Genomic DNA, 11,101 nt, shown 5'->3' on the forward strand with positions numbered 1-11,101 from the left:
AAGATTTGGCTAAGCTGACAGGACAAGCAAAGGCAACTTGTATCAACAGTACTGCAACGATCTAGGGGTCTGGTCCAGGGGTAGGACAGGTGACTAGGAATCAGGAGATGTAGGCTCTGATCCTGGGCAAGTCACATCTCTATGACTCATTTTACCCAGTTCTATAAAGGGGATAATGATACCCACTTACCTTCATGAAGCCCTTTGTGATCTTGGGGTGAAAAGTGATAGAACAGAGCTGAGTTAGCTGCCCTAAAGCCCCGCAAAAGGCCATGAGAGATGGGTCTCAAGGCAAATCTCCCAGCTCAGCACTGGAGTGTTTAGACCCACATGTGGATACGTTTCTTGCTGTCTGGGCCCATCTTGTTAGAGGTGAGCTCAAGCTCCAAAGTCTGGGTCTGGATTCCTCCTACCTTCCCCCAAGTTCGGTGTGTTCTTGGTGGGATTTTGGCTCAGACCATTATTAATGGCCTGTGAAATGCAGGCTCTGATCCAGGTCCAAATTCCTCCAGGATGCATTGGGGTTGCAATGAGCTTGGGCCATTCCTGTGGAAGCAGTTTCCAGCGTTGGTTTGGTGGAGCTACCATGATGGTTTGACCCAGCTGCCACCATCTCTTTTGTTCTGCCCGTCTCCCTTCCCTTCTTTTCTCCTGGGTAATTTCCCCTCCTTTTAGTTTTCTGTCTAGTCTCTCTCTTTTGTTCCCTGTATTTTTCCTTTCCTTTGCTCTGCCCTCTAGCTGCTCCCTTTCTCAGTTCCCTCACGGCCCCAGGGCTCCATGCTGCTCAGCTAGGGATGCCCCTTGGTGGCTGTAGGAGCAGACAGCAGCTTGAACGAGCAGACAGGACTCTCTTTTCTTTGAGGGGACACATCTGGGGTCAGGTAGCACTTCTCCTCTTCACCCATGGCCTAGTCAGAGGCCCTCCATGTTGGGAAATTCTAGCCTAAGTTTTCATCAGCCTCACCTACAGTATGGCCCAAAAGCTGTCAACCTGATTCACCATCTGAGTGTTTGCTCTCTGGAGTGTTGTTATTAATAATCCTCAGCATTTCTATGGCACGGTAGATGTGCCAGGGGTAATTCCGTGCCAGACAGATAAAGAGGTTCCTTTTGTTATGGATCTGACAACCACCATTACTATGTACATCCTGCTGGGATGCCAGGTCCTGGAGATCCAAGAACACAAGCTCTATCATCTGAGCTAAGAGAGAGCTCTTCCAGCAGCTAGCAGTAGTAGGTCCCTTAGCCTAGCTCAGGGCCAGTCACTAGAGGGCACCATCACACAGTCTCTAATATACACAGTCTGTCTACCTACCTATCGAGGTATTTACCTGCCCTACATTGCTGTAATCTATGAGCTCCAGTAAACTATATATCCCCCAAAGTGGTCGTAATCTTTCACTTGCCTACTCCAAGGGCATTATTTCCAATTGGTAGCTAGAGGGAGGGTTTCGGGGCTTGGTGTTGTGTATCCTGTGACTAGCAGGCAGCTTTTCCTGCTCTAAAATGTCTCCTTTTCTTCTCTGCAGTTGTGTCAGTTCACTGCTCCAGTCCCTCACCTGGCTGTGTACACCGGTACCTCTGTTCCTTCATCTCCATCAACCTCGCACCCCTCCTGCCACATCTCAAACAACCTGCCTTCCCAATCCCCTGGACACATCACTCTGCCAAACAGCACTGTCTGCCCCTCACCCATTAGCATAGCCCTAGACAGCACCTCCTGCTTTGAGAGCAAGTGGGAAGGCAATGGGTCCAACTCTAACCACTTTCCTTCTATCACTGAGAGCACTGAGATCTCCATGGACTCTGAATCGGGCACTTGCAACAGTCAGGTGCCGGGGAACATGGAAGCCAAGGTGCCTCCCAAATCCCGGACGACCTTGTCCTTCAGCAGGTTCTTGAAACGGGGATGTTTAAACTCACCGATGTTTGCCACTCTCTCGCCAAAGTGCCCGGCTATCACCCACGGAAAGGTCCAGCCACTGGATGACCTGGAACAACAACTGCAGCAGAAGTCCAAAAAAATGACCAAGTAAGTACACCTGTCTGTGGTGTGTGAAGGAACTCAGCTCTGAGTGATTACACGCGGCCAGCCTGAGTGAGAGGGACTCCCAGGCAGTGGTGTTTCTACGTCACTAGCCATGGTCTCTCCACCTAATTATATGTTGCACTCTGGCAGCATGAAGGGGCCTCCCATGGGGAAGACACAGCCCCCTGAGAACGCCTGGGTGGGCCAGGTGCAGAGAGGGACACGGACAGAGCTCACAGTGCTACGGCTCTGCTCTCAGAGAACTGCGAGAAGTAGGGTATAAGCACAGCTCTGAGATGGCTCTAACTTACACTAGGGGCATTGACCAGGTTCAGAATATGGGGCATGCAAAGGTGGCTTACCACCCCACCCACCCCCTCCGTCACCGCCCTCAATGCAGGGGCAGAGTCACTGAGATGGGTGCTCTCCGTCTCTCACCGACAAGTGGAAGAGCCCTGAGAAGTCAGAGGGTCTTGCCAAGATGTGTACAACTTCTGAAAAGCTCTTCAACTTTTCAGAATTTTCAAATAAGGAGACAGGGGAAGGGAAAGAGGGAAATACCCAGCAGGCAAAGGCTCCCTCCCACAACACCACCAGCCTTTGGGGCAGGCTCTCAGCGATGACGATCACCAGAGGCTGCAGCTGCTGAGCCGCGGGTGGCAGACCCCCAAGCTCGGCGGTGGGAGGAAGGGCAGAGATCTCTCCCAGTGTCTCTCAAGCCCCCAGCTCTTGCTTAGCATCTATAGCCAGGCCTGGCCTGCTGTGCCCAAACCAGTTTCATACCTGCTCCCAGCCAGCTAGTGCCTCTACCTTTCCACCAGTCCACTGTGTGCATGAAACCATTCATCTCCTCTGCTCTTGGGGCCAGCAGGAAGCTTGCGGATGGGGTGGGCATGGGGACGACCACCGCCACCCCCCAACCCTGTAGAGACAAGCTAGGAACCAGCCAGTAAGCCAGAGAAACAAAACACACATTAGTTAACAGAGCAGCCCCAGTTTCCCTTTCAGCCCAGGGATGGGGAGTCTGCAGGACAGCATTTCTGCCACCGCCTGCTGGTGGGGGAGGCTACAGATGAGCCTCACCTGCAGGCCCTGCTGCCTTCCCCTGGAGCTGTCTGGATTCAGAGCTATCCCTGCAGGGAAGCAGCCCCACGGTAAGCCAATGCCCGGGGCCTCTAGCTCCACAAGGGAGGGGGCCAACTCAGCAATGTCGCTCACTTTCACTGCCCTGTGCCCTCCTGTCCCGCATTACGTGGGCTGCGGTGCCCACTGACTATGAATCTCCATGTCAGCCTGCTGCTTGCAATGCTCCTGGGGTGCCCTGTTGACAGGGCTTCACAGAGGGGGTTTTTTGTGTGTAGGGGTGCAGGGACCAAATCTGAAATGGAGACCACCCTCTTCGAAAAGAATTACCACTGAGGGGAGGCCTGGGGGAGTGGGGGTATTGGAGAGTAAGTCTGTGTCTGTAGCGGTGCTTTGGCTCCTGTCCCGTGGGACTGGGCTCATCTCCTGCCCTGGGTGTTGAGACCTGGCTCGCAGAGCCACGATTCAGGTTCGGGCCAACTGCCCTCCGTCGTGACAGAGGTCCTTCTGGGGCAAATGTTAGTGAGGGGCACTGTGACCCCGCCTGGCAAGTCTCAAGCCCACTTGGTTGGGGGCCCTGTCAAAAGGTTCCTTTTGCCCCCTGGCGGCCCTGCCCGTGGATTCAGCAGGGAGTACGTGGGAGTTCGGTTTGGCAGGATTTGTGTCCACCATGCTCCGTGGGAACGAGCTGCCTGGGTTATTGTGATCCTGAGGCTCCCTGCACCCCAGTGCCTGAGCATGCATGACATACCCTCCCGCTACTTCATTGTCCTCATCTTTCCTCCTCCACACCTCCCTCGGACACAGCTGTATCTGGGGAGCTTCCAACCCTCTGCTCGGCCCAGGCCTGCACAAGAGATGTGGAGTTTGGCTCAGGCTCAGTAGTTAGGGCTTTAGCCTAGGATTTAGGAGATCTGGCTTCAATTTCCTGCTCCGCTACAGACTCCCTGTATGACCTTGGGCAAGTCACTTAACATCTGTCCCCCCTCTGTAAAACCAGGATAATATTGCCTCCTTTCCTGTGTGAGGATAAATCCTATTTCCCCATGGCCCAAATGGGTAGCCCATTGGGCTGTTTCTATTAGGAGAAGAAATTGATTATGAGTCAGGTATTTGGTGCAATCCTGTTTATTTACACAGCCCTGTTTCCCTGGACACAGTAGAAACAAACAGCAGCGGGCAGTTTCCTGGCTCACAGTTTCCAAGCTCTGTCTCTGGTCCCTCTCAGGGCTGCATTCATGACTGCTTTTCACACTGTCTCCTGGCTTTCGGGTTCCTGTCACCCACACACAGCTGCCAACCACTAATAGCTCCAGCCCCCGTGTTTGCAGTCTGTCTCCAGGGAAACACCTCAGCCCCCATGGTTTAGCCTTGCCATGCTTGTCTGTGCCTTGTGTGGTGGCTTCTACTGTGTCAGCTATCATTAAACAAAGGACGCTTAATTTCTCCTTCATTAATCAGGGACATGGGTGCTTAGACTTCACCCAGATCTGTGACTGGTGGCAGCTATTAGAATCTTCCAACAGAGCAAAACATTAAAGAGTGTGAGATGCACAGATACAAGTAAGATAGAGCCGCAGGGACTGATGCGGAGGGCGGGAGGCTGCTGACAGACACACACTGAGCCTCCTCGGAGTCTGTATCCTTCCCGGTCATCTTACCTCATGCAGATCTCTCTGAGTTAATGTGTTTTCCTGCAAGAAGAACTGGGACTCAGGCCCCCACAGGGATTTTTTTACACTCTAATTGAAAACCACCGCTCAGGAAAGCTTGTTTGGTTTTGTGCTGCCTGTCTCCAGTCACAGTCGATCTTCAAATGCTGCCTCTCTTTCCTGGTGTGAGCACTGTGTTCCTGTGCTGAATGGCCACCTTGATAATAGGCAGAGAGGGTGGCAGCATTGCTGGAAAGATCCAGCACTGGTTGTTGCCCTCAAAACACATTAGTGGGTAATGTCAGAGAAGTCTAGCAAGCAGGCCTCCCATATCCGGCTTCTCAGACTCCGCTGAATTTCCAAATGCACTCCTATGGCTTTGGTTCCAACCCCAGAAGGGGTCTTTCCCCAGGTCTGGTTCAGATGTGGCCCACGGAGGTGGAAGCACAAACAACAAGATGGGGGGAACCTCGTGAGGTGACCTCAAGAGTCCCACCATTTGGGGTTAAAATAGTACAACACCAGCTGATGACCCAAGAGGTGTTGGCCTGGAGATTCCATCACCCTCCCGCCTTAGCCCTGGTTCCTCCACCAGCCTAAAATTAATCCAGATGGGAAACCCTCCCCCCCCCCCCGCCCCCACTTTTGGGTCCATCTCTGCTCCTGACCAGGTAACTGAGCCTAAAATGCAAAAACAGACCCACAAATTCAAGACCTCTTAATTCACTTGGCTGTGGAACTGTGGCACTCAGCACTTTTGCTTCAGTGGGGTTGGTATGCATATTCTCCCCTCTTCAAGTCACGTGGGCTTGTGTCCATAAAGTATGCTCTGAGAAATAGAAAAACTCAAAGCCAAACTCTGTGTTGCGCGTTGTGTCAGAAAGTGCCTTGTGTGTGACACGTTTTCATTTTGCAACACAGCTTCTTCCAGATAAAAGTGGATATTCCTCTGGAGAGCAGAATCTACCCAATAGACTCTGAGGAGGAAGAGGAGGACTGCCCCCGGGCCTGTAAGGACTCTGTGAAGGAAGTTATCTGCCCTTGGGAGAACTTTACAGAACAAGGAAAAGCTGGATAACAAGCAGCTTTTAAGGCAGACAGGATGTGACCTACTTATAAATGGATGTTTTCTTTCCAGGCCCTGACTCTGCAAGGTTCACCAAGTACAGATCAATATATGAACCATACTGCTAAAGAAGTGCGTTAGAGTCATGCTTCAGTGTCAAGGAGGCGCAAACCACCCTGGTTATGAGTAATAGACCCAGATGCGCACATCTGTGTGTAATTCGGGAACTCTAAGTGTCTCCTGACCTATTTTCCTTCGTATCTTTAGAAAGTCAGACTCATCTGTTACTGACTTCTTGATAAATGAACCTTATTTGCTGCCTTATAGCTGATAGAAATATGTCCTAGGAGATACTCTCTCACATGTAAGTAGTTTCTTGGGCCTGAGGTGTTGGTGCCCTGCACGCGAAGTGCTGTGCTGGTGAAACATAGCTGTCTTGAAGGCCTCTCTAAGACTGGAATTCAGTCTTCAAGCATCTCCAAAGTTTGGGAGTCTTTGGAATCTGGGTTTGAGTTCAGGCCCATCTCTAATTATTAGCAGCTTTGAATTTTAAAGCAATGTAACTTGGAAGCGTCTGATGGCTGGGGGGGCGGAGGAATTCTAAGATCAGACATCCTCATGGGGCAGTAGTAAGGTAGATGGATTGGCATAACCCACTACATGACAACAAAAATGAACCCCACAGAAAACAAAGAACAAAGGACTTATCTCCCACTTACCTCCAAGACAGGCCTTGACACCCTGGATCCAACCACCCTTCTGAACGTTTGGGAAGATCGGGATTGGCTCTGGATCCAAACTCGATAGATGGGGTCCATCTGAATATTAAATTGATATGTGGTCCCACGCCTTAACTGCATCTCTGCCAAGACTGTTAGAACATCACCTTCCTTGTATGGTGTCAGTACATCAAGAGAGTCCTCTTCTTTTCAGTTTCTACCAATGAGTCCATGTACAGTGGCAGTCCCTCAACATGACTAACCTTGGGTGTTGTTTGGTAAATAGGCCACGTGGCCTGCGACTGTAGGTGTTGGCGTTATTTTGTATTTTCTAATGGTATGTGGAGACGTGTCCATGTTGATTTGAAATGGTTCAACACGCTGATTCCTACTGCAGCATTTAAAGTCTTAACCTCTCCTGCCTGTGATAACAGGAACCTGATTTCCGTGGCTGGAAGTAAAGCTGCTGTTTAACGCATTGTACTTGTTTGAGCTCAACACAGTTCACTATATTGGCTGTTTCAGCTGAAGATCTGCTTTCGAGTCCTTCTCTTTAGTGGGGGGCCAAGCTCCAACAGGCAAGTGTGGTGTGTGAATTCCTCCCTCCCCATCCCCCAGCACAAAGCTCAGGCTGTTCAGATTCATGGTTCTGGCTCAGGCCCATCTCCACTTGCTTTTGATTAACACAGATATGAAAGCTGGGGTGCGTCAATCATTGAATGGAGCCCAGCTTGGCAAGGCTGTAATAGGACAACCTCTTTTCTTTAATCTTCTCTTAGGGAGCTTGTTTTTAAGGGTGGTAGGGGAAGACGGAGGGGGGAGTGTCTCTGGAGCTCTCCCAGTGCCCCCCCACCTGGCATGGTCCTGTCATAGCGACCCACACTCTTTGCTAGATGTGGCTCTCCCAGGGCTTTTTCCACCCTGCTCCTGTGTCAGGTAAGATGTGAGATACTCCCCTCCCCGTCTTGGGAGTTGCCAGGCTGCCCACAAAAAGAGACAGATTCTCCTGTCAATAACCTCAGTAAAAACCAGGAGGGACCTTGCTGAAGTTGGCACCGTGCAAAACTGGTGTAAGTGGGAGGAGAACTGGGCCCCTCATTTAAATCGTAGTCCCCCAGCACCACCCTCTCACCCTTTCCTGTGCATGGGCTAAACCGTGGCCCATCGGGGCAATCCTGTCAGATTTCGAACATGCCTGGTCTCAAACCACGCACCTGCTGCCCAGCATTATATGCAGGGAGTTTTCTAATGCAGGGGTCCCGGCCTGGGCCTCACTAGGATCCTCCCTGTCTTTACAACTGGATGAGAAGGGCTCCCACAGCTTCTCATGGGGTCACAAGACGTGTTAGGAGCTTCAGAGGGGATACACCTTTGGGTGGGAGGGTGCAGGGGTTATCTCCAGTGTTCTAGTCCAATTCTCCCCATCAGGGCACAGGTACGGCAGTGACACTTTTGTTTCCAGAGTAGCAGCCGTGTTAGTCTGTATCCACAAAAAGAAAAGGAGGACTTGTGGCACCTTAGAGACTTATAGATTTATTTGAGCATAAGCTTTCGTGAGCTACAGCTCACTTGATGCATCCGATGAAGTGAGCAGTAGCTCACGAAAGCTTATGCTCAAATAAATTGGTTAGTCTCTAAGGTGCCACAAGTCCTCCTTTTCTTTTTACTTTTGTTTCCGCTCATCTGAGGTCTGAACAATCTGAGCAAGCGGCACTGTCTGCACAGGGGGTTCGCCCGTTTCTTAAGAGAACTCGGGGCGACAAACTGAAACTCGCTCCAGCCAGGCCAAGACTCTCAGGCCAGTCACTGTCCCGGCCGGTTTTGTTAAAGAGTTGCTGCCCTCTGCTGGGGACTTTGGTTCACCGCATCCAGCTTCTGAGATGATTGGGCCTTACAAGGCTCACTGTTGAATTTAATGACAGGTTTCAGAGGAACAGCCGTGTTAGTCTGTATTTGCAAAAAGAAAAGGAGTACTTGTGGCACCTTAGAGACTAACCAATTTATTTGAGCATGAGCTTTCGTGAGCTACAGCTCACTTCATCAGATGTATACCGTGGAAACTGCAGCAGACTTTATATACACACAGAGAATATGAAACAATACCTCCTCCCACCCCACTGTCCTGCTGGTAATAGCTTATCTAAAGTGATCAACAGGTGGGCCATTTCCAGCACAAATCCAGGTTTTCTCACCCTCCACCCCCCCCCACAAATTCACTCTCCTGCTGGTGCTAGCCCATCCAAAGTGACAACTCTTTACATAATCAAGTTGGGCTATTTCCTGCATAGATCCAGGTTTTCTCACATCCCCAGGAGAGTGAATTTGTGTGGGGGGGTGGAGGGTGAGAAAACCTGGATTTGTGCTGGAAATGGCCCACCTGTTGATCACTTTAGATAAGCTATTACCAGCAGGACAGTGGGGTGGGAGGAGGTATTGTTTCATATTCTCTGTGTGTATATAAAGTCTGCTGCAGTTTCCACGGTATACATCTGATGAAGTGAGCTGTAGCTCACGAAAGCTCATGCTCAAATAAATTGGTTAGTCTCTAAGGTGCCACAAGTACTCCTTTTCTTTTTGTTGAATTTAAACTGATATTTGAGGAGGAGAGAGAGAGGTAGGGGTGTGTGTGTGTATGTGTGAGTGAGGGAGAGATGGGTCTGTGAGGGAGAGACTGACAGGTGTGTCTGTGTGTGTGTGTGAGAGAGAGATGAGTGTGGGGGGGGGGTGAGAAAGAAAGAGAGAGAGAGATGGGGCACAGCAGAGAGTACCTATGTCATATATTGGCTTCAGCCTTAAAATTTGTCCTCCAGGTCCCAGTCTGTATGGTCCTGTTCAGCTTTTCTATGAGGCAAAGGGCTGTGGAGGCCCCACTTTGCTAGTCAGATGTAGAGGGATATTGAAAGTGCTAATGTCACACGCACCCCCACGCCCACCCCCCCACCCAGCTAATTCTGATCTCTTGATCTGAGTTTACACCCCGTCGATGTGGCCTGTTTGCTGTTGCACTTTAATTTTGCACCCCCATGCACCATGCTGCTGTGGCCCGCCTTCCAGCTGGGCTTTGCCACCTGGCCCCTATTTCATTGGGACAGTTCCAATTCCAATGTTTAATTTAGGTATGAAATAGAGCTGGGGGGGGGGGGGAAGCTTCCTGTACTGGGTATTCATGTCCCTGTATAATTATGGACCCTGACAGACAGCAGCGTATGGCAAAGATGGGGGCCGCACTTCTGGCTGAGGAGAGAGGTGAGGAGCCCATCAATGCAGCTCCTTCATCAGCCAGGGAAGGCGTGATAGAACAAGACACCTTCCTCCAACTCCAGGGCCGAGCATACTTGCTGCCAGCCCAGGGAGCAGGAGGAGGGAGTTAGAATGATACCAGGTCTCCTGCCTGGCAGTACAGCCCACAAGGCTACTGGCCTGGCCTGTTTGATACTCACTGAGTCATGTTGTGAATCCTGAGGCCAGCTTCCCCAACCTGTTTTGGGGACGAGGTGACCTAGGCAATTGGTCAGACACAGCTGGAGATGTTTCTGAACTGGCCCTGCCCTGTTAGAGTTGGAGCTGCTTTCTCAGAGAAACACCCTTGTCCAGCTCAGGGGTCCCAAAGACCAGAAGGGAATCAGACAGGAGCCCAGAGGTGCAGCATCCCTCCCTACCTTTCCTAGCACTAGCTGCGAAATAGCTTCTTTGAGAAGGAAACCTTCCAAAAAGGAATTGTTACACAGGAGCTGAGCAATAGTCCATCTACTCTGGAATCCTGGTCTTGGGCCCCAATTAAGCAAAGCACTTAATCATGTGGTCTCAGTAGGATTTAAGCACATGCTTAAAGTTAAGTGCTTTCCTGAACTGGGGCCTGCGACAACAGGCAGTGCCCAATGAGTAACGCTGTGCCAATTTTCTAGCTGAAACTGATTGTTCATGAGTTTATGCCTCGAAGCGTGATGGCTGATGGCTCCCACACCATTTTATCCTGGCAAGTGTCACTGCAGATGTTCATGTTCATATACCTTTTTGAAGCACTTCCTCAGCTGTTTTCCTCCCCAACATCCTACAGCAGAGAGTTCCGCAGGTTTGTGGTACATTGCATATAAATGTATTCCCTTCTGTCTGCTTTAGATGTGTTGCCTTTTAATCAGCTGCGATCATTTATGGTGACTCCCACTGTGATACTGAATCCTTCTGGCAACTCCCATTCCCACTTCTCCTCTCTTTCACCCCTTTGTGAGGAGGGGAGCTAGACCCCTGCTGGAGTCTGGAACCCTCCAAGATTTTGACCTACTTTAACTGCCTCCTACATTCAAGGCCACTATCCCTGTGACTGAAGAGTACCGGAAAGGGACAGGGCTTTGTTCAGAGCCAATCAGCAACTCCTCATGTGCCCTGCTGGGTAGTGGAAAGCCACAAACACCTACTTGGCTTTTCTAGCTATTCTTAGGTATAGACAGTTTCACCAAGGGAAGAGGGGAATTGTGCAGCAGTGTCTGGTCAGCGGCTGGGCACACGTCTCTGTTCAGAAGCCGCTCTTAGCTGTTTTGTACCACTCTGCCTG

The 11,101-nt window shown here is 50.7% G+C and overlaps 1 protein-coding gene across 1 annotated transcript in view; it reads left to right on the plus strand.

Annotated features, from left to right (window-relative positions):
- The window catches only part of RGS9 (regulator of G protein signaling 9), a 68,915-nt gene extending 61,888 nt beyond the window's left edge, over positions 1 to 7,027 (plus strand). Inside the window, exons 18-19 of the mRNA XM_048818970.2 lie at positions 1,530 to 2,032; positions 5,686 to 7,027. Coding sequence (XP_048674927.2) covers positions 1,530 to 2,032; positions 5,686 to 5,842 — 660 coding nt within the window. The 3' untranslated portion in view covers positions 5,843 to 7,027. The remainder of the gene's footprint in view (positions 1 to 1,529; positions 2,033 to 5,685) is intronic.
- Positions 7,028 to 11,101: the final 4,074 nt, after the last annotated feature.

This window comes from Caretta caretta, chromosome 14 (assembly GCF_965140235.1).
Source record: "Caretta caretta isolate rCarCar2 chromosome 14, rCarCar1.hap1, whole genome shotgun sequence".
Classification (NCBI taxonomy): Eukaryota; Metazoa; Chordata; order Testudines; family Cheloniidae; genus Caretta; species Caretta caretta.